Source organism: Hyperoodon ampullatus, assembly GCF_949752795.1.
Source record: "Hyperoodon ampullatus genome assembly, chromosome: 3".
NCBI classification, from domain to species: domain Eukaryota; kingdom Metazoa; phylum Chordata; class Mammalia; order Artiodactyla; family Ziphiidae; genus Hyperoodon; species Hyperoodon ampullatus.
This window is the reverse complement of record NC_136916.1, coordinates 29,587,571-29,609,158: the sequence shown is the minus strand read 5'-3', so window position 1 is coordinate 29,609,158 and position 21,588 is coordinate 29,587,571. Positions and strand designations below refer to the sequence as shown.

The following is a 21,588-nucleotide window of genomic DNA, read 5'->3' as shown; positions in this document are numbered from 1 at the left end:
CGTCCTCGGTCAAGACTCCACATGAGAGTCAGAAATCATAAGCCTAAGTAACTGCTGTAGGTTGAACTGTGTCCCCCCAAAAGACATGTCCCCGTCTTAACCCTCTGAACCTTGAATGTGACCTTACTGGGAAACAGCGTCTTTGCAGAAGTAGTTAGTTAGGAAGAGACTAAGGGTCTGCAAGCCAATGGTTGCTGGTACCACCAGAAGCCAGAGGGAGGCCCAGAACAGATTCCCCATCAGAGCCCCCAGAAGGAACTAACCCTGCTGACACCCTAATTTCAGAATTCCAAACTCCACAACTGTGAGAATAAATTTCTGTTGTTTACAGCCACCCAGTTTGAGGTACTTTGTTATAACAGCCCTAGCAAATGAATTCTCCAGCTAAGCAATATAATTTAAAAGTGCACCTGTTTTAGGACTTCCCTGGTGGCGCAGTGGTTAAGAATCCACCTGCCAATGCAGGGGACATGGGTTCGAGCCCTGGTCCGGGAAGATCCCACATGCCGCAGAGCAACTAAGCCCGTGCGCCACAACTACTGAGCCTGCGCTCTAGAGCCCATGAGTCACAACTACCGAAGCCCATGCGCCTAGAGCCCACGCTCTAGAAGCCACCGCAATGAGAAGCCCGCACACCACAATGAAGAGTAGCCCGCACACCACAATGAAGAGTAGCCCCCGCTTGCCACAACGAGAGAAAGCCTGCGCGCAGCAACGAAGATCCAACACAGCCATAAATAAATAAATTTAAAAGTGCACCTCTTACATCTCAAATAAACAACCTAACCTTACACCCAAAGCAATTAGAGAAAGAAGAACAAAAAAACCCCCAAAGTTAGCAGAAGGAAAGAAATCATAAAGATCAGATCAGAAAGAAATGAAAAAGAAATGAAGGAAATGATAGCAAAGATCAATAAAACTAAAAGCTGGTTCTTTGAGAAGATAAACAAAATTGATAAACCATTAGCCAGACTCATCAAGAAAAAAAGGGAGAAGACTCAAATCAATAGAATTAGAAATGAAAAAGGAGAAGTAACAACTGACTCTGCAGAAATACAAAGGATCATGAGAGATTACTATAAGCAACTATATGCCAATAAAATGGACAAGCTGGAAGAAATGGACAAATTCTTAGAAAAGCACAACCTTCCGAGATTGAACCAGGAAGAAATAGAAAATATAAACAGACCAATCACAAGCACTGAAATAGAGACTATGATTAAAAATCTTCCAACAAACAAAAGCCCAAGACGAGATGGCTTCACAGGCAAATTCTATCAAACATTTAGAGAAGAGCTAACACCTATCCTTCTCAAACTCTTCCAAAATATAGCAGAGGGAGGAACACTCCCAAACTCATTTTACGAGGCCACCCTCACCCTGATACCAAAACCAAAGATGTCACAAAAAAACTACAGGCCAATATCACCGAACATAGATGCAAAAATCTGCAACAAAATATTAGCAAACAGAATCCAAGAGCACGTTAAAAGGATCATACACCATGATCAAGTGGGGTTTATCCCAGGAATGCAAGGATTCTTCAATATACGCAATCAGTGTGATAAACCATATTAACAAATTGAAGGAGGAAAACCACATGATCATCTCAATAGATGAAGAAGCTTTCGACAAAATTCAATACCCGTTTATGATAAAAACCCTCCAGGAAGTAGGCATAGAGGGAACTTTCCTCAACATAGTAAAGGCCATATATGACAAACCCACAGCGGACATCATTCTCAACTGTGAAAAGCTGAAACCATTTCCTCTGAGATCAGGAACAAAACAAGGTTGTCTACTCTCACTACTATTACTTAATTTTGGAAGTTTTAGCCGCAGCAATCAGAGAAGAAAAAGAAATAAAAGGAATCCAAATTGGGAAAGAAGAAGTAAAGCTGTCACTGTTTGCAGATGACATGATGCTATACATAGAGAATCCTAAAGATGCTACCAGAAAACTACTAGAGCTAATAAATGAATTTGGTAAAGTAGCAGGATACAAAATTAATGCATAGAAATCTCTTGCATTCCTATACACTAAGGATGAAAAATCTGAAAGAGAAATTAAGGAAACACTCCCATTTACCATTGCAACAAAGAGAATAAAATACCTAGGAATAAACCTACCTAAGGAGACAAAAGACCTGTATGCAGAAAACTACAAGACACTGATGAAAGAAATTAAAGATGACACAAACAGATGGAGAGAGATACCATGTTCTTGGATTGGAAGAATCAACACTGTGAAAATGACTATACTACCCAAAGCAATCTACAGATTTAATGCAATCCCTATCAAACTACCAATGGCATTTTTCACAGAACTAGAACAAAAAATTTCCAATTTGTATGGAAACACAAAAGACCCCGAATAGCCAAAGCAATCTTGAGAAAGAAAAACGGACCCAGAGGAATCAGGCTCCCTGACTTCAGACTATACTACAAAGCTACAGTAATCAAGACAGTATGTTACTGGCACAAAAACAGAAATATACATTAATGGAACAGGATAGAAAGCCCAGAGATAAACCCATGCTCATAGGGTCACCTTACCTTTGATAAAGGAGGCAAGAATATACAATGGAGAAAAGACAGCCTCTTCAATAAGTGGTGCTGGGAAAACTAGACAGCTACATGTAAAAGAATGAAATTAGAACACTCCCTAACACCATACACAAAAATAAACTCAAAATGGATTAAAGACCTAAATGTAAGGCCAGACACTATCAAACTCTTAGAGGAAAACATAAGCAGAACACTCTATGACACACATCACAGCAAGATCCTTTTGGACCCACCTCCTAGAGAAATGGAAATAAAAACAAAAATAAACAAATGGGACCTAATGAAACTTAAAAGCTTTTGCACAGCAAAGGAAAACATAAACAAGATGAAAAGACAACCCTCAGAATGGGAAAATATATTTGCAAATGAAGCAACTGACAAAGGATTCATCTCCAAAATTTACAAGCAGCTCACGCAGCTCAATATCAAAATAACAAACAACCCAATCCAAAAATGGGCAGAAGACCTAAATAGACATTTCTCCAAAGAAGATATACACATTGCCAACAAACACGAGAGGATGCTCAACATCACTAATCATTAGAGACATGCAAATCAAAACTACAATGAGGCATCACCTTACACCAGTCAGAATGGCCATCATAAAAAAATCTACAAACAATAAATGCTGGAGAAGGTGTGGAAAAAAGAGAATCCTCATACACTGCTAGTGGGAATGTAAATTGATACAGCCACTATGGAGAACAGTATGGAGGTTCCTTAAATAACTAAAAATAAAACTACCATACGACCCAGCAATCCCACTACCAGGCATATACCCTGAGAAAACCATAATTCAAAAAGAGTCATGTACCCCAATCTTCACTGCAGCTCTATTTACAATAGCCAGGACATGGAAGCAACCTAAGGGTCCATCCACAGATGAATGGATAAAGAAGATGTGGCACATATATACAATGGAATATTACTCAGCCATAAAAAGAAACAAAACTGAGTTATTTGTAGTGAGGTGGGTGGACCTAGAGTCTGTCATACAGAGTGAAGTAAGTCAGAAAGAGAAAAATGAATACCTTATGCTAACACATATATATGGAATCTAAAAAAAAAAAAAGGTTCTGAAGAACCTAGGAGAAGGACAGGAATAAAGGTGCAGACGTAGAGAATGGACTTGAGGACACTGGGAGGGGGAAGGGTAAGCTGGGACGAAGTGAGAGAGCGGCATGGATATATATACACTACCAAATGTAAAATAGCTTTTGGGAAGCAGCCTCATAGCACAGGGAGATCAGCTCGGTGCTCTGTGTCCACCTAGAGGGGTGGGATAGGGAGGGTGGGAGGGAGACGCAAGAGGGAGGAGGTATGGGTATGTATGTATACGTATAGCTGATTCACTTTGTTATACAGCAGAAACTAACACACCACTGTAAAGCAATTATACTCCAATACAGATGTTAAAAACAACAAAAAAAAGTGCACCTGTTTTCATTTTAAAAAGCCACATGAAAGCAAAATGCTGGATCAGCCCAGACATATCCCAAGTACGGGAAGACTGAAGAACTGATCTGTGGTGACCAGCAAGTACCGCACATGAGAAGCTGGAGGGCGAAGTTCCTTTACGACCCAAGAGTGTACAGTTTGTCTTAGTTATGAGATCCATATTCCTATGTTTAATAACAGTAAGAATCAATATTTAAATACCTTAAAATCATGAACTCCATTTGCTACTGGAAATTTTCAATTACATCTGTAAAATGGTAGTTATGGAAGACTGAGTTTACTCACCTAAAATGTAAACCGATGGCACTAATCTGGCATTACCGTAACCTACACTGTGTGTTTATATTTATTAGAGTCCCCTGCTAGTCAGAGACACTCAGACACCTGGGTTCTCCCTTGGCAGATTTGCAAAACACATGCAAGAAGGCAGAACAGAAGCACCTGAATTCCTAGGCACAGTACTCGCCCCCGTTGCCCCGCTCACTCAGACAACTGCATTCCCGGTTCTGTCCCCCAACCTCTCTTCAGGACCTGCTTGCCGACAGCCCCTCCCTCCTGATGGGGGAGCTGTGCTCAGTTTCTGTTTCATGTGCCGGAACAGTCCTGAGCCCTTTACACACCGACTTACTCACTACCACGAACCTGCACAGGCACTACTATTCTCCCATTTCACAGATTAGAAAACCAAGGCACAGAAATGCTAACTTAGTTGCCTGTGTGAGTGGTGGGGCTTCGGGGGATTCAGACCCACAGCAGAGCCCCTGCCCAACCATCCTGTCTCCTTTACCCTGCCTCTGGCCTACGAGACCAAGCACTTTTTAGTTCACTGGAAGTTTTCTTTTCGTGAACTTTTAAAACAGCGATATGACTAACATGTGAGCACACCCTTCGGATGGACAAAGCAAGCACTGCACAAGAACATACAGCAAAAGGCAAAAGACCCTGCTTATCCTCCAGCCCCTCCAGACCCACTCCCTCCCCTAGGCAGCCACTATCCACACTAAATATGAAGTTCCAGCCTCTTTAATACCCATTTACCTATAAAATACGTGCATACACAAATGTATTTACATCCACAGAGAAGCAGAACCGCAACATGCACATTCTTCTGCAACTTGCTTTTGTCACCAAATACCTTGCAGATCTTCCCACAGGAGTGTGTGCATGTGAACATATATAGTATGCGTACTGGACACATCAATGAATTGACTTGTTTTAATTATTAGATGGTGTTCAGTAATATGAATATATGTTTATTTTATTTCATTTAATTTGTATGCATTTGGAAATAATTTCTGTAAGATACATATCTAGAAAGGGGATGGAGGAATTAAAGAGCATATACATTTAAAATTTTAATAAAGCCTAAGTACCTTCCCAAAAGACTAGGTCATTTTGCAATCCCACTAAGAGTGGATGAGTGTCATTACTTTTTCACTCACTAGACATGTCTATTGCACCGTGGATGTTTACGACTGTTACGAGTGTCAACTAATCTCTTTACAGCGACCCTGTGGGACAGACACAACTGTCCCCCACTCACAGGCAGGAAGGGCATCGCCAAGGCAACAGCGGTGGGGCTGGCCAGGCAGCATGCTCAGAATGGCTTCAGAACACCCGTGCCTTCCACCTCAGTGCTAAGCTGCCCTCAGCCTTACCCGTTTCCACACACTCGTGCCGACACTGATCACCAACCTTATAACTGTTCCCAATATGGTGAGCAAAATGCATTCCTCATTGTTGTTTCAATTTGTATTTCCAGGATTATTAACCAAGTCAGATGATCTTTTTCTCCATTAACACCTTCCTAGGAAATAAAAAGTCCGAGGAGATAAACTAGGTGAGGGAGGAAAAACCAATCCCAACAAGCAAAATTCCTAGGAATTTCAGAACATCCACTTTCATGATCAAAAACAGTAGATTAAATAAAGGCCAAGAGAGCCACAGACCCATGTGTCAACTTTCAGGTTCAATTCCAAGGTGAACGGTGTGCTTGTGTCTCACAGAGAACACGAATTACAGGAGGAATCGTCCCGGCAATCTCAGGACTATGCAGAACTGGTCTTCACACTCTGAGAAAGCACACAGCTAGGAACGGCCGACACTGCCGTGGCGGCTAAAGGGGAAAAGACCAAGCTGCAGCCAAGGAAGAGGGGAGTCAGCTCAGCGCTCAGCCTCACAAAGAACGAGCTGACGGGGATGGCCTTCAGTTGGGCAGTTTGTACCCACTGTCCACTTGTCATGCCATTTCCAGCCTCTGTAACACGCTCGATGTGCCTTGAGCTGATCATGCTTCTGCCAATGCCTGAAGAAAGAGCTCCTATACACGCAATGAACACATCAGCAGTTTGCAAACAGCTGGCCAGACTCAAATGTGCATCGATGCCAAGTAAGTGGGGTCAAGTCAGCAACAAGGGTTACGAGTATTTCCGCTGCCAGGATTCAACAGGGTAACTACACCTCTTTAGTGCCACTGCCATCCTCCAGGCCCTCGGACAGGCAGGACAACAAAGATACAAGGTTGAAACACAGTACTCCCCAAGTTATGAGTTATTTTAATGTAATGTAATGTTCTCCCTTTTCTCTGATGAAAGCATTAAAAAAAAATCAACCCATTTTAAGAGCTATATAACATAGAAAGGAACATTTTCCCTATATCACATCCTCACCTACCCAGTAAGTATGCAGTTATCAGATTTTCTTCCTGCTAAATATATTATTTAAAGAGGCTTAATTTTCTCCCAGCCAGAAAAGGGATCACACCATACAAATTGTTTTCAAGCTGTGTTTTCCATCTGTCCTGGTTACTTTTCCACGTCAGAGGGCAGTCAGTCAGAACCAGCAGGGAAACAGCCTGCAAGTCTGGGAGGCTGCTTCCCAGAGTCCACTCTCTGTGCATCTCAGTCTCCACCAAAGCAAACTTCTGTGCGCAATTCAGTCCAACACCAAACACAGCAGAACAGACTCAAACACATGTGGTCAGGACAAGGTAACACTGTTACTCTGCTCTTTACTGCTACTTCATTAAGTCATTTAATTTAGATGGTTATCATCTCCAAACTATTTTGTGTTAGAGAAGTTATAAAATTTTATCTAAATTTTTAGATAAAATGACAAACAACATATTTTTATCTTCTTGTGTTTTAAAAATAAGATTATGGATCTCCAAACTCTGACTTTTCTGGGCAGTCAAAAACATTTTTGAAAACCCCACTTCAATTCATAGGCTGTGTTAACTGTTTTTTCACTCTGGATCACTGGTTGGTTTGCCCCTGTCAGAAACCATCAAATTTCAGTGTCAGATGGGTGCTATATGCTGAGTACAGTGCCATGTTTGGTGTCTTTGCCCATGGTTTTTGCCCAGCTTTCTAACTTCTGGGTTAGCTGTTTTCAAAGTGGAAAATATTTATGGTGGCAAGGGGGTATCTTCACCATTCTCTGGAATTACTGTTTTAATTACTGTGTTATATAATTATTACCTTTTTTATCACCAAAGTGTCAAGGTATTGAAATAACACCTTGCAGTTGAAAGGGCTACATGAAGTTTTATTTTAGTTCAATCAACATTATCACAATGTAGATTTAAAAAAATGGACTCTTTCATCTATATTCTAGAGACAGAGACATAATCAGACAGTGACCAAGGAGAAATCCCCCAGTTTTATAATTCTACCGATGAGTTTAGGCATCACGAATCCATATGTCTCCAATAGTTTTTATTCTACAACTAATCTTCAGAGAAAAAGAAAATACAAAACATTTACCTGGACGATGACAATTTTAAAAAGATGGAAACAGATTAAATACCTGGGTAAAAATAAGCCTCCCACAGGAAGTCAGAACAGACTTCAGAGAGCAGCATGGCTTCTTGTCATCTCCCGGTGGACACGTGTGCAGGAGGACACTTTAGATACGCGTGAACAAGGGCACACAGGAAGACAAACACACGTAAATTCAGACACACAAGACATACGCATGAAGACAGACACACGTGCACTCAGACATGCATGGCGACAGACACTCACCAAGATGCACACGTGTGAAGACAGGCATGTCTCCTGTCCTTGTTCCATCAAGTTCTCTGACTCAAACATCCTGCATAAACCCCACTCATTTCCTGGGCTGACCTTTGTTTCATCCTGGGGAGCATCTTTCCTGAGGGGAACGCTGACGGGGCAAGTCTTGGTGTCAGACACAGCCTGGGCAGCACACCTGGGGGCCCAGACCTCGGCCGGGCTCCTGTTGCCAGCTATCCAGGGTGCCTGCACGTCCTGCCCATTTTCAAGCAGGAGGCCTAAGATGACCATGGTCTCTATGCACCCCAGAGCCTTCCACATTCCCTTTCATGTAGGTGAGAGGTGTTCCGTTGTCTTCAAGAAGAGTGACATCAAGACACTTAATGGCCATGGCCACGGGCACCAACCCACCAGGCCCGGCGTCCACTCTGGCAGGACCAGCTCGAGAAAGCTGGCCTTGCACGGCACTGTGGGCTTCCACCCAAACCCACCGACTGCCTATGCAGCTCTCTTGTAACAACTCAGCTTGCAGATTTACAAACATTATAACAGAAGAGAATCACAGAGTGATACGTGTGATACATGTTCAGAAGGGCCAAGGCCCTGTAAATCTGAGCAGTGGAGATACATCTGCAATTTTTCTTCACTGAGGACCATAGGCAACAACTGAGTGTCATTTTCTACTTAAGTGGATAAAAGCCAAGCAGGCAATCATCTGCTCCCAGCTCCTTACCGCAAGTTCAATCTCTTCTTCAACGCAGGGCAGAACAAGCTGTCCTGGGAAGGTTATTCAAGCACAGGACACAAACGCTCAGATGATAGTGCAAAGGAAGAAAACATCAGCCCCCCAATCCCATTTGAGTGAAGGGATCAGCCACAAAATAGGGTGACGTGGCAGCCAACCACTCATTTTTTGTTTTTTTTTCCTTTTTCCTTTACAGATCATCCTTTGAGTAGTAGACAAAGTGAGGACTGCAATGCTTCCCATGCTGACTTTGTAACATTTACGAAAGCGTCCATTTTGTCCTCACATCAAAATCCACAGAAGCAATGACTAGGCCTCCTGGACCCCCAGTCAAAACGGCTTGAATAGAATGGATCAAAGCTATTTTTACTTAATAACCTGGCCTCTGACTTCTTATGTGTGGTAAGTTCACTTCAAGTTTTAGGAAGAAAATAAGCACAAAGTATTACAAAATGGGTGTAAACACACAGGCTCATTTTCCAAAAGCAAGACTTTTTCCAACCTTTCTGTGGACACAGTCGTGTATATGAACACCAGGAATGGGGAATTTGCCCTCTATTCACAGGTCACAGAGAACAGCCTGCAGAGGAGGAGGTTCACAAAAATGTAAGTGTGAGTGTTTTCATCAAGTTTGCTTGAAAATGATGTAAGCATGTAAGAAACAAGGACAATGAAAGAAACAGGTTCTAAACAGGAGTCTAGCATGTGTTTCTCTCCTAAAGATATTCACCCCTGAAACAGAGCCCCTGTCACCTGCTTCACCTCCACGCAGAGCCTGAGAGCGACAGCCGGGTGCAGAGGCCATGCTCTGCACAACCAGCACTCAGTAGCTCCAACATGCAGCACGTGCATAATAATGAGATAAAAAGATGACAACCATCTCAGTGAGACTGAGAAATATGATCAAGGCGAGGGAACGGAACATGAAATAAGAAGCGACCAGGGGGCTATTTAAATTTTGATCACACCGTTATTCCTATTTCTACTTAGAAGACTAAAATTGTACCTTTTTTTCATCTTTTCACCCCTGTCCCTTGGTTTACTCAGGAACCTGAGAGACGCCAGTCACAAAACTGGTGGTCTGAGAAGACACCCCAGCCAACCAGGGCGGGCAGCTCTGGGGAGGGGCTGTGGAAGCCAGATGACTGGAGCCTGAGAGCTGTGCACGCGGGCCGGGGGAGATTTTACCGTATGTGCTCAGTGCAGAAAGTGAGGTGGCAGAACCCATGTCCTCCTATGTTTATTTATGTCTGTGTTCTACTCAACTCCTGACTCTCCACGGCTGTGCATACAGCATATAAAGCCCACACATGGCTCCAGGGAGCCTGAGCCGAAGCAAGTTTCCTGCACAAACTCTGGGGTCCAGAGCCTGCTCCTGTGGAACGGATGAAGCCCCTTCTTTCCCTGCCATTAGAACATCACCCTGACAGCCTCAGACTGCTGCCCCAGACCCCACCTGCGTCCACGCCTTCTCCCCATCTCTCTCCCTCCTCCTCTCCCCTCCACTTCCTCCTCCTTTCTCCCACCCCTTTTCCCCCCTCCCCCCCTTCCTCCCTCATCTCAGCCTTTCTCATGACCAGCCTCATGGGGGCCGTGGAGGGTAAGGACGCAGCTTTCTGCTGGTGCTGTTTTCTCAGGAGACCAGATTATGATACCATAACTCTAGGCTGTTAGCTGCACCTAGATCATCAAGTAAAATGAAAGCAAACAAAACCCCACATGACTACTCTCAGGTAAAACTGCAAGGTAGCATTTTCCTGCTTAGGTGGGTGTGCACATCCTGTACACAGAGATGCAGGAAAAGGCTCAACTCTTCACAGCACTTGCTGCTGGTAAATTACGAAGGGTCATCGTAAGTGTCTGGCAAGGGACTTTTACTTCTCACTTTACATATTTAAAATTTTTCTTTCATTCATCTATTAACAAAATATATACTAAGCACCAACTATTAACCAGACAGAGACAGAGAATAAATAATACACCAGTAAATCACACAGCGCATGAGAAAGTGGCAAATGCTGAGAGAGGGCATCACAATGAGTCACACAAGCATGGGAGGGGCGCGTTCACGCTGCGGGGAGGGGAGCTGGTCAGGGCAGGCCTCACCAAGGTGAGCAAAGACAGAGTTCTGGCCATGCTACCATGGGGGCACACCAGGTAGAGCGGGCAGCAGAGACCAGGAGGTCTGGTTGCGGGGAGGGAGGATGGGGCAGTGGGAGAAGGGGCCAAGAGGGGGTGTGGCCAGACTGCATGGCCTTGTGGCTCCTGCAGGCTCTGGTCAGGAAGGAGAGCAGGCAGAAGGCTGGGAACCCCGGTGAGGAGGCAGGAGAAACAGGTGGGCTTGGATGTTCCCTGGTGAATCGGATGGGATGTGAGAACAAGGAGGCTGGAGGCCGGCGGGAGGTGTGGGGTATGTTTACACATGGCTTCCCTGAATGGTACGTAAGAGAGGATGATCACGGGGGTGGATGCTTAAACTAAAAATCGTGACCACTCTGTCCCCCACTCTCCTCCCCATGTGAAAGGAGAACTGAGTCCACAAACAGTGGCCAAGATCTAAGAGATGAAGACCAGCCCTCGGTCTTTGCATGCCCCTGGGTCTAACCTGAACTTCTCATGGACAGTGAACAGATGTGAAGCCTTGGGGGGGTGGGGGGTGGGAGCAGCAAGAGGGACAGTGGTTACACACAGCCTGGAGCAGACATGGGTGTGGGCACCAGGGCCTGGTGTGTCAGACACAGGTAGGAGGCACAGATATCCACGGCCTCGTTTACAGGTGAAGAAACAGAGTGTCTCAGAGGCTAACTGGTCCATTAGAAAGTAAGTCTACAATCTGCCTTTTCTATCAGATAAGGTGGTTGTGAAAATCAAGATGAGAAGACTGAAAAGCACTCTTTCAAATGTACACAGTTCTGGACAAACTCAAGGTAAACAACACCACGGCGAACACTTGGCAAGCACTTGCCGGTCTTGAAATGCACCCTGAACTCTGCTCCTAGGACCTCTCTCCTATTGGATATGGTGAGCATGAAGTTTGTCATTTCAAGTCACATCAAAACCCAAAATGGATTGGTGGGTAGCACAATGGAGTATTAGCCACCGTGAGAATCTCTGCATGTGGGAACTCTCCGGCTGTTTTGGGCCAGTCATCAGTGATGCTCTGTTCATTTTACTGCAACGAAGTGAAGTACCACTTCCTGAGGCACTCCAGGCAGATCTGTGCCGCCTGCAGGCGCCGGGTCTCCAGAACCAAAGGGCACCTCTAGGACACGACATCACCTGGCCAAAGCCACAAAAGAACAAGACAAAACCTCAGAAAAAGAACTACATGAAGCAGAGGTAAGCAATTTACCAGACAAAGCTCAAACGAATGGTCAAGAAGATGCTCACTGAACTCAGGAGAAGAATGGAGGAACTCAGTGGGAATTTCAATAAGGACCCAGAAAATATAAAAAGAACCAAACAGAACTGAAAAATAACAGAAATCAAAACAACACCAGAGGGACTCAAAAGCAGATCAGAGGATGCGGAATGGATCAGTCATCTGGAAAACTGGGTAGTAGAAATCATCCGATAGGAACAGCAAAAAGGAAAAAGAAAGAAAAAACATGAAGATGGTTTAAGGGGCCTCTGGGACAACATCAAGCGCATGAACATTCACACTATGGGGTCCCAGAAGGAGAAGAGACAGAAAACCTAGCTGAAGAAATAATGGATGAGAACTTCCCTAATTTGGGAAAGGAAACAGACATCCTAGTCCAGGAAGCACAGAGGGTGTCAAGATGAATTCAAAGAGACCCACACCAAGACACACTATAATTAAAATGGCAAAGGTTAAAGACAAAGAGAGAATCTTAAAATCAGAAAGAGAAAAGCAACTATTTACATGCACGGGAACCGATCTAGACTATCAGCTGACTTGTCAGCAGAAACTCTGCAGCCCAGGGGTCTGGCAAGATATATTCAGAGTGCTAAAAGGAAACACTCAGAACCAAGAAGACTGTACCCACAAAGTTCTTATTCAGACTTGAAGGAGAGAGAAGAATTTTACAGACAAGCAAAGTTACAGGAGTTCATCACCACTAAACTATTCTTACAAGAAACGGTTTATGGTTTCTAGGCCATAACTAGAAACAAAAAATTATGAAAGGAAAAATCTCATTGGTAAAGGCAAACATACAGTAAAGGTAATGGATCAACCACCTGTGAAGCTAGTAGGAAGATTCAAAGACAAAAGTAGTAAAATCATCTATATCCACAATAAATAGTTAAGCAACACACAAAATTAAAAAAATGTAAAATATGACATCAAAAACAAAATGGGGGGGGAGTAAAAATGGAGTGCTTTTAGAATGTGCTCAAACTTAAGTGACCATCAACTTAAAACAGACGCATATATACACAGGTTGAAACATATGAACCTCATGGCAACCACGAACCAAAAACCTGTAACAGACAGGAGAATAAGGAGAAAGGAATGAAACATACCACACTGAAACAATTCTTTGGCTAATACCTTCTTACCCTACCCACCTCCTGCCTATAGAAACCTTCCATTTTATACAACCCCTAGGAGCGTCTTTCCACTTGCTAAATGGGATGCAGCCCAATTCATGAATTGCTTAATAAAGCCAACTGGACCTTCAAATTAAAAAGAAACAAAGTTGGAAAGAATGCTGGTATGTCTCCCCAAAAGGAATAATCCTTTTTATGAAGTGAGTGATCACAACTCAATATCTCTGCTTTAGAAATCTGGATTTTTTTCTTTTTTTTATTGAAGTATAGTTGATTTACAATATTGTGTTAGTTTCTAGTGTATAGCAAAGTGATTCAGAGATATAAACACACACACACACACACACACACACACCCCTATTCTTTTTCAGATTCTTTTCCATTTTAGGTTATTACAAGATACTGAATACAGGTCCCTGTGCTATACAGTAGGTTTTGCTGTTTATTTTACGTATAGTAGAGCGTATCTGTTAATCCCCAAATCCTGATTTATCCCTCCCCCACCCCCTTACCCTTTGGTAACAGTAAGTTTGTTTTCTATGTCTGAGTCTGTTTCTGTTTTGTAAATAAGTTCATTTTTAGCATTTTTTAAGATTCCACATTTAAGTGATATCATATGGTGTTTGTCTTTCTCTGACTTACCTCACTTAGTATGATAATCTCTAGGTTCATCCATGTTGCTGCAAATGGCATTACTTCATTCTTTTTTTATGGCCGAGTAGTATTTCACTGTATATATGTACCACATCTGCTTTATCTATTCATCTGTCAATGGACACTTAGGTTGCTTTCATGTCTTGGTTATTATAAATAGTGCTGCAATGAACATTGGGGTGCATGAATCTTTTCAAGTTAGAGTTTTTGTCTTTTCCAGATATATGTCCAGGAGTGGGATTAATTCTATTTTTAGTTTCTTAAGGAACCTCCATACTGTTCTCCATAGTGGCTGCACCAATTTACATTCCCACCAACAGTGTAGGAGGGTTCCCTTTTCTCCACACCCTCTCCAGCATTTATTATTTGTAGACTTTTTGATGATGGCCATTCTGACCAGTATGAGATGATACTTCATTGTAGTTTTGGTTTGCATTTCTCTGATAATTAGCGATGTTGAGCATCTTTTCACGTGCCTGTTGGCCATCTGTATGCCTTCTTTGGAGAAGTGTCTATTTAGGTCTTCTGCCTATTTTTTGATTAGGTTGTTCATTTTTTTGATATTGAGCTGTATGAGCTGTTTGTTTATTTTGGAAATTAATCTCTTGTCAGTTGCATCATTTGCAAACATTTTCTCCCAGTCAGTAGGTTGTCTTTTTGTCTTGTTTATGGCTTCCTTTGCTGTGCCAAAGCTTTTAAGTTTAATTAGGTCCCATTTGCTTATTTTTGTTTCTATTTCCACTACTCTAGGAGATGGATCCAAAAAGATATTGCTGCAATTTATATCAAAGAATGTTCTGCCCATGTTTTCCTCTAGGAGTTTTATAGTATCTGGTCTTACATTTAGGTCTTTGATCCATTTTGAGTTTATTTTTGTATATGGTGTTAGAGAATGTTCTAATTTCATTCTTTTACATGTAGCTGTCCAGTTTTCCCAGCACCACTTACTGAAGAGACTGTCTTTTCTCCATTGTATATTCTTGCCTCCTTTGTCATAGTTAACTGACCAAAGGTGTATGGGTTTATTTCCTGGCTAATTTGCCTAGTTTTGCTAAGAAACTTTTAATCTTTTCAAAGAAAGATTTTTATAAAAGATTTTTAAACATGTTTAGAGAAACAATTAAAAATCCTTTGCTTCTTCCTGCCTACTGATCCACATAGCAGAGGCACATGTGCTGGTCTGAGAATAGGTTGAAGACCTCAGGTTTACCTTGCTTTCTGGAGAGCTTTCTACTGAAACTTGTCAATACTCTGTTTATATAAACCACAAATTGCCAAAGCTCTGAATCTCCTATTGTCTATATTTTGTCTGTTTGGAACTATTTATCAGACTAGAAAAGCACCTCTTTTTCTTCATGTATAAAATGAAACCAGATGAACATCCTTCTAGCACTAAAGCTCTAGGTTGACTACATGTAAGTGCAGTATATGCATCTTACCTTTTTCTCTGAAAATAAGAGCTCTACCACTAGACAATAAAAATTCCATTCATTACTTTGGCCCACAGATAAAGTCCTCTTAAAGAAGAAAATTTATTTGAAGAAAATAAGACCTGATGTTGGGTCTCATTCAATTCATGCACATCATTTATTACTGAAGGGCAGGGATAACATTCCATAAACTAATGGAGATCTCAAACTATTTATTAACTTATTTGATGCTAATGAGCTGACAGTATTGGTTTCTTGATAATGGCACATAACTTGACAAACTGAATAACAGCAGATACAACTGGAAGATCATGAAGAAGGTTTAAAAGATCTTTTTTTTTCCTGTAAAAACAATAATTCACTTGTCCACCATTTGAAACTAAGAAGCCTACTTTTTCTTCACTTGTCCTCCCTATGAGTATCCTTGTCCCTAAAAAATAACTTAAAGTTTTTTAAAGGTTAAAAAACTTATTAGGAAAATATAACTGACACAATGTTATAAATGGTTACTCCCATATGAAGATAGTTTTTACAAGTTTGAAAGCTTTTTGTATAGACTGTTAACAGCGTGGACTGCACTTATATCAGCTAGATATGAGTCAGATGTGAGGCAGCGCCTATAAACATCATTTTTTTTTTTTGTCTAAAGCTGTAAGAAATGCCAATTCTCAAGACCTACTTTTTAATTTAAATAAGCGGCATTTCATTCTAATGACATTCTCAGACGTCAGTCAGGAGGCTGTGTTAAAATGAGGTCTTGCCAGCACTTCTAAATTGCCTTGGCTGGGAACTACAGTTCTATGGAATAGCAGGTTATGGTCAGCTCTATTGAGTATGTTCTTATGTACCTTATAAGAATGTAAATCAAACAACAAAAATCTGAATTTGAACAAATTAAATATCATTTTTTTTCATGTCATCTTCAAAAAACTCCTTTGCTCATTCCTTCACCCTCTGCCAATCAACTCTGGCATAATCTATACAACATATCTTAAAGGCACAGAGAATACACTTTTAGGAAAAGCAAAAGAGCAAATCATTTGATCATAACAAGTCTACATGAATGAATCATTCATTCTGTGAATCATCTGTGGCAATGGTACTATTTCACAGAACTGTGGAATCTTAAAAATTTACAGGTAGAAGGAAATTGAGAGATTACTGAGTCCAAGCCCCTTGTTTCTTGGTGGAGGAAACGGAGGCCCTGGAGAGAAGGAATGTGTCCACGATCATGTGGCCAGCCACCAGCAGGCGGGGCTCAAACTGGGACTCCTGGCCCCAACATGCTTCCGGAGGCTGAGTCCCCTTAGAGTCAAATTAGACACATACTTGAATACTGATTTCTGCAGGACAACGTGATGGCAAATCTGCTACTGCAATCCTGATGTGTTTTGTACTCCAAGGTCGGACATAAATGTCAGAAGATTATTTGTTGCAAACCTTCTCTTTTGGGGACGACAATGCCATCCTTGAAAAAATGAAGACTGGATTCTGGTTAATGGTGCCATATTTCCTCATCAATTTAAATTACGTTACAGACTTTTAATTTCTGGTTCACTCAAAATTAGTAGTTGCTTCTGAGGACTTCCCTGGTGGCACAGTGGTTAAGAATCCACCTGCCAACGCAGGGGACACAGGTTTGGGCCCTGGCCCAGGAAGATCCCACATGCTGTGGAGCAACTAAGTCCGTGCACCACAACTACTGAGCCTGTGCTCCAGAGCCCGCGAGCCACAATTACTGAGCCTGTGTGCCACAACTACCAAGCCCACGTGCCAAAACTACCGAAGCCCTCGTGCCTAGAGCCCATGCTTCGCAACAAAAGAAGCCACCGCAATGAGAAGCCTGCGCACTGCACCGAAGAGTAGCCCCTGCTTGCCGCAACTAGAGAAAGTCTGCGCACAACAACGAAGACCCAACACAGCCAAAAATAAATAAATAAATAAATTTATTTATTTATTTTTAAAAAGTTGCTTCTGATACTTTAATGATTTTCAATTTCTCAACCTGTTAGGCGGCCTGGTTAATTTCACATTAACAAACTCCTAAAAGCATCAGAAGGTGTCTCTTTTAAGGGCAATCTTTTCATGAATATTTTTGCAAATCCCAACCTTTCAGTAAGAAGAGCAGAACTCATGCACTTTGTGCACCGAAAGCTCTGTCATCCACTGCTACAACAGAGCACACTGGTGTGACACGAAATAAAACATAGAGACAGAACCCAAAGATGTTGGCGAATTAGTCACGTATAGGCTGCAAACGTCTGGGTGATGCAAACCCTCCTTTCTCATATTAGTGTGGCTGCTGACGGTCAGACAGGCCGCTCTAGCCCTTCTCACCCTGGGCAGGGTGAGCTCTTATGAGCCGTAACCATGGCCTGTCCCTGAGAGGCCCCAATGGCTCTGAAGCAGGCAGTGATGAAGGAGTGACCTAGGACCAAGCACACTCACTGTGCTTGCTGGCCTTAGCAAGAGCTCCAGAAGCCCAGCCCCACACAGCGGGAGATTCCAGGCCCCAGAGCCCTCTGATGTGCTGCTGAGCTGCTCAAAAGCTCAGAAAACCAGTTTTTAAAGTGCAGTATGTGCAGTATTGCAGAAAATGAAGATGACATAAAACCCGCATGTCCAAGGGCACAGGGGTGGCCACAAAAATTTCGTTTCATCCAACATTTAGTCTGTTCTATCCTCAAGTTAAACCTGAGCCTAATACAAGCAAATGAAAATGTGCATAACCTGCCAGGACAAGCTTCACTGCTCAACGTGCCTATGGACAGACTTCCACTCACTCGGGAATTACAGCGAACCTCCAGAGTGAAAAGTGAGTTTCTAACTGACGAATCTAGACTATTTAAGAGAATCCATTCTAGAATACACAAGAATAAAACCTCGTCTGGAAAATCTGGGTCCTCTTTTTATTCTCACACTAAGATGAACTGCGATGGCTCCGGGTCTCTGTTAGCTGCTGAATGAGACCCCTCCCCAGGCTGCCCACTTGAGTTAACACAGCAGTACCTCCTGATGGCCACGGTGAGAGCCTCTGGTGAGCTGGCGCACGGACAGATGACCTCCTGGCGTAGACCTTTACTTTGGAAGACGTTGAGAAACGCGTCACAGGAAGAAATAGACCCTAGAGGGAAAGGGGGGATGATATCAGACAGGCGAAGCCATGTGGACAATTAAAAGTATCCCATAAGATAAAAGGCTTCTGAAGTTAGGATTTAGGCACATGTGGAGTTAGGCAGCATGGAAAAGTACTTCATTTAATATATAACTTATTACTTGTGTTACAATGAAAGACAATAGTATTCTCAAACAAAGAACTCAAGAATTTAAAAAATGCAACTTCTACACTTAAAACCTTTTTGCTGACTGAAGAACTTAACTTTAATAACTTTTCTGAGACACGTTCTACCATTTTCAACATGCATGTTCCAAGAAATGAGTAAATCTAAACCCAACTAAATGAAGAAAACATTTCTCTATATTAATATGAGTGATGAGATCAAGGTATAATTACTAGGAACCTATCAGCTAAACTAGCTCCTAATACAAGTTTACCTTGCTTCCTGTAAGACATATTACTCTGAAGAGTTATGGGCAAAATCAATTGTGTACTAAACAGCCCACAATTTATGGAGTTACTTTGTAAATGGAAGAATCATTTATAAAACTAATACAAAATCATCTGTTTGCAAGTCCACTTTTGCATATCAGATGTTCTTTAAGAAAGTATATACTGCTTTAATTTACAAATATATATGCTCCAGAGTTTACAAATGTGGTCAGAAACATACATTGTTCATTCAATTCACTTCATTCACTTTGCTTCTCGCTTATATACTCTTCTCATAAAAAACAAGCTAGATGGGTTTTTGTTTCAACTGACTGAAATATTTCTCAAGGTATATTAACAGTATTCTGTGGAACTGCTCATTTATTTTACCTAGGTAATTTCTGCTACAGGATTTGATAATAAAATTCCATTAAAAATGACAAATCAAATTTCCTGATCAATAAAACTACTATGGACCATAAAATAATAATAGTTAATATTTCTTGAGCACTTATTATATCCCAAGGAACTGTACACAGGGACTGCTTCATTTAATTCTCATAAAATCTGATGACTGGGTACCATCTTGCAGCTAAAAAAAGGAGAAGAATTTTAACAAGTAAGTTATGTTCTCTTCAGAATCAGGAAGTGGAAGGGCTAGGACTCAACCCCAGGGCTGTGTCTGGACCTTCAGGTCCTGGTGCCCATAGGCTATGCTGAGTAATACTGTTTGGCTATTATCTTAAGACCACTTCTTCACTAAGGTAAAGACTAGAAAAGGGAAAAATCAAACCCCAGAGAATGAAACCTGGAGACTGAGGCCCCCTCCTGACTGCCTGGTGCCTTCACTTACAGGGATTTGCGCCGTCAGCCACTATCAGCATCCGGAGAGAGGAGAGGTTGATGTCTCTCTGGTCCCTGTGTGCCACCAATGCCCAGTGCATGTCCCTGGATTTGACACAGGCCACTTTTGCTGCAGGAGAAGCAGGGGGGAAGTGAGTCACCGCCTGTGCCGCAGGATGGCATGACATTAAAGGGACAGCCTCCGCAACGCACCTTTGTACTGGCAGACCTTCTGAATCCAGGACAGCGGGTTCACCTTCATCAGCGAGTACGGGATGCTGATCACGTGCATCATGTTCATGACGCTCTGAAAGCATGACACTGGGCAGTGAGTAGGGGAGGGCTCCATGTGGGACTCACCCTGCAGCCAGGGGCTCCCTGGCGGGGGGTTGGGGACCACATGGGCATCTCACTGGGGATGATCCTTTAAGAGGCTGTGGGAGTGGAGGCGACTTCTCAAAGCTTGTCTAGTCCTCCCGACTCCTGTTTCTACTGATACAACTCAAGAATCTAAGTCCAATGGAAGCAACCTAAGTGTCCATCAACAGATGAATGGATAAAGAGATGTGGCACATATATACAATGGAATATTACTCAGCCATAAAAAGAAACGAAATTGAGTTATTTGTAGTGAGGTAGACGGACCTAGACACTGTCATACAGAGTGAAGTAAGTCAGAAAGAGAAAAACAAATACCGTATGCTAATACATATATATGGAATCTAAAAAAAAAAAAGGTTCTGAAGAACCTAGGGGCAGGACAGGAATAAAGATGCAGACATAGAGAATGGACTTGAGGACACGGGGAGGGGGAAGGGTGAGCTGGGACGAAGTGAGAGAGTGGCATGGACATATACACACTACCAAATGTAAAATAGCCAGTTAGTGGGAAGCAGCCGCATAGCACAGGGAGATCAGCTTGGTGCTTTGTGTCCACCCAGAGGGGTGGGATAGGGAGGGTGGGAGGGAGATGCAAGAGGGAGGAGATATGGGGATGTATATATATGTATAGCTGATTCACTCTGTTACACAGCAGAAACTAACACACCATTGTAAAGCAATTATACTCCAATAAAGATATAAAAAAAATCTAAGTCCAAATCCTTTTCTTATAAAAACTTAAGTTGAACGATCATTTTTTTATTGGCCTTTCAGTCTTGAAGCTTAATTCTCTCTGGTGTATTCTACTCATTTTTATTCACAAAGTTAATTTCCTTTATTAAATGTTACACTGAATCCAAGGAGCAGTGGAAAGTTGTCTTAACGCCCTCAATCTTCCATCTAGCCTGGCTCATGTACACCAGGACCCGTAAAAGGTTTCTTTCTTTAAAATGGATGACAAAAACTAACTTTTTAAGTAAATGGGTCAGTCCTCACACATTGCAGCTAGGACTCATACACCTGAGTGGCTGCACGCACAGACCTGGCAGGAAGGGACCACAACATGGGGAGCACTGGACAAGATCCCCCCTGGTCGGCTCTGCCCCTGCTATGGGTGGAGGTGGAGAGAGAGGGCACGGACACTCGGCAGAGCACTGGTCTAGCTCAGAAGCTCTGCAGGAAGATGACCACGTGCACCTTCCCCCACAAGGGTGAGCCTGCTCACCGCTAGCATTCACCTCCCTCACCTCGCGCTTGCTCCCCATTCCATACTGGGGGTGGGAGCATCTTTCACCATAAAGAAGATAAGATGCCTTGGAAGAGTGCGTGCTGCCTAGCCAGAGACCTGTCTCACTCTAGAAGGTGGCAGCCAGAGACAGACTTGGAAACCACCAATTCCGGAGGCAGTAATCCAGAGCATCAATAAGC

At 42.6% G+C, this 21,588-nt stretch overlaps 1 protein-coding gene across 2 annotated transcripts in view; it reads right to left on the bottom strand.

Moving 5' to 3' along the window:
• DIP2C (disco interacting protein 2 homolog C) overlaps positions 1-21,588 on the bottom strand; it is a 361,724-nt gene that overhangs the window by 77,731 nt on the left and 262,405 nt on the right. For both annotated transcript variants that reach the window (XM_079698959.1, XM_079698960.1), the window contains 3 exons: positions 19,993-20,086; positions 19,790-19,909; positions 18,396-18,510 (listed from right to left, as the gene is read on the bottom strand). In XM_079698959.1, the coding sequence (XP_079555085.1) occupies positions 18,396-18,510; positions 19,790-19,909; positions 19,993-20,086 (329 nt within the window). The remainder of the gene's footprint in view (positions 1-18,395; positions 18,511-19,789; positions 19,910-19,992; positions 20,087-21,588) is intronic.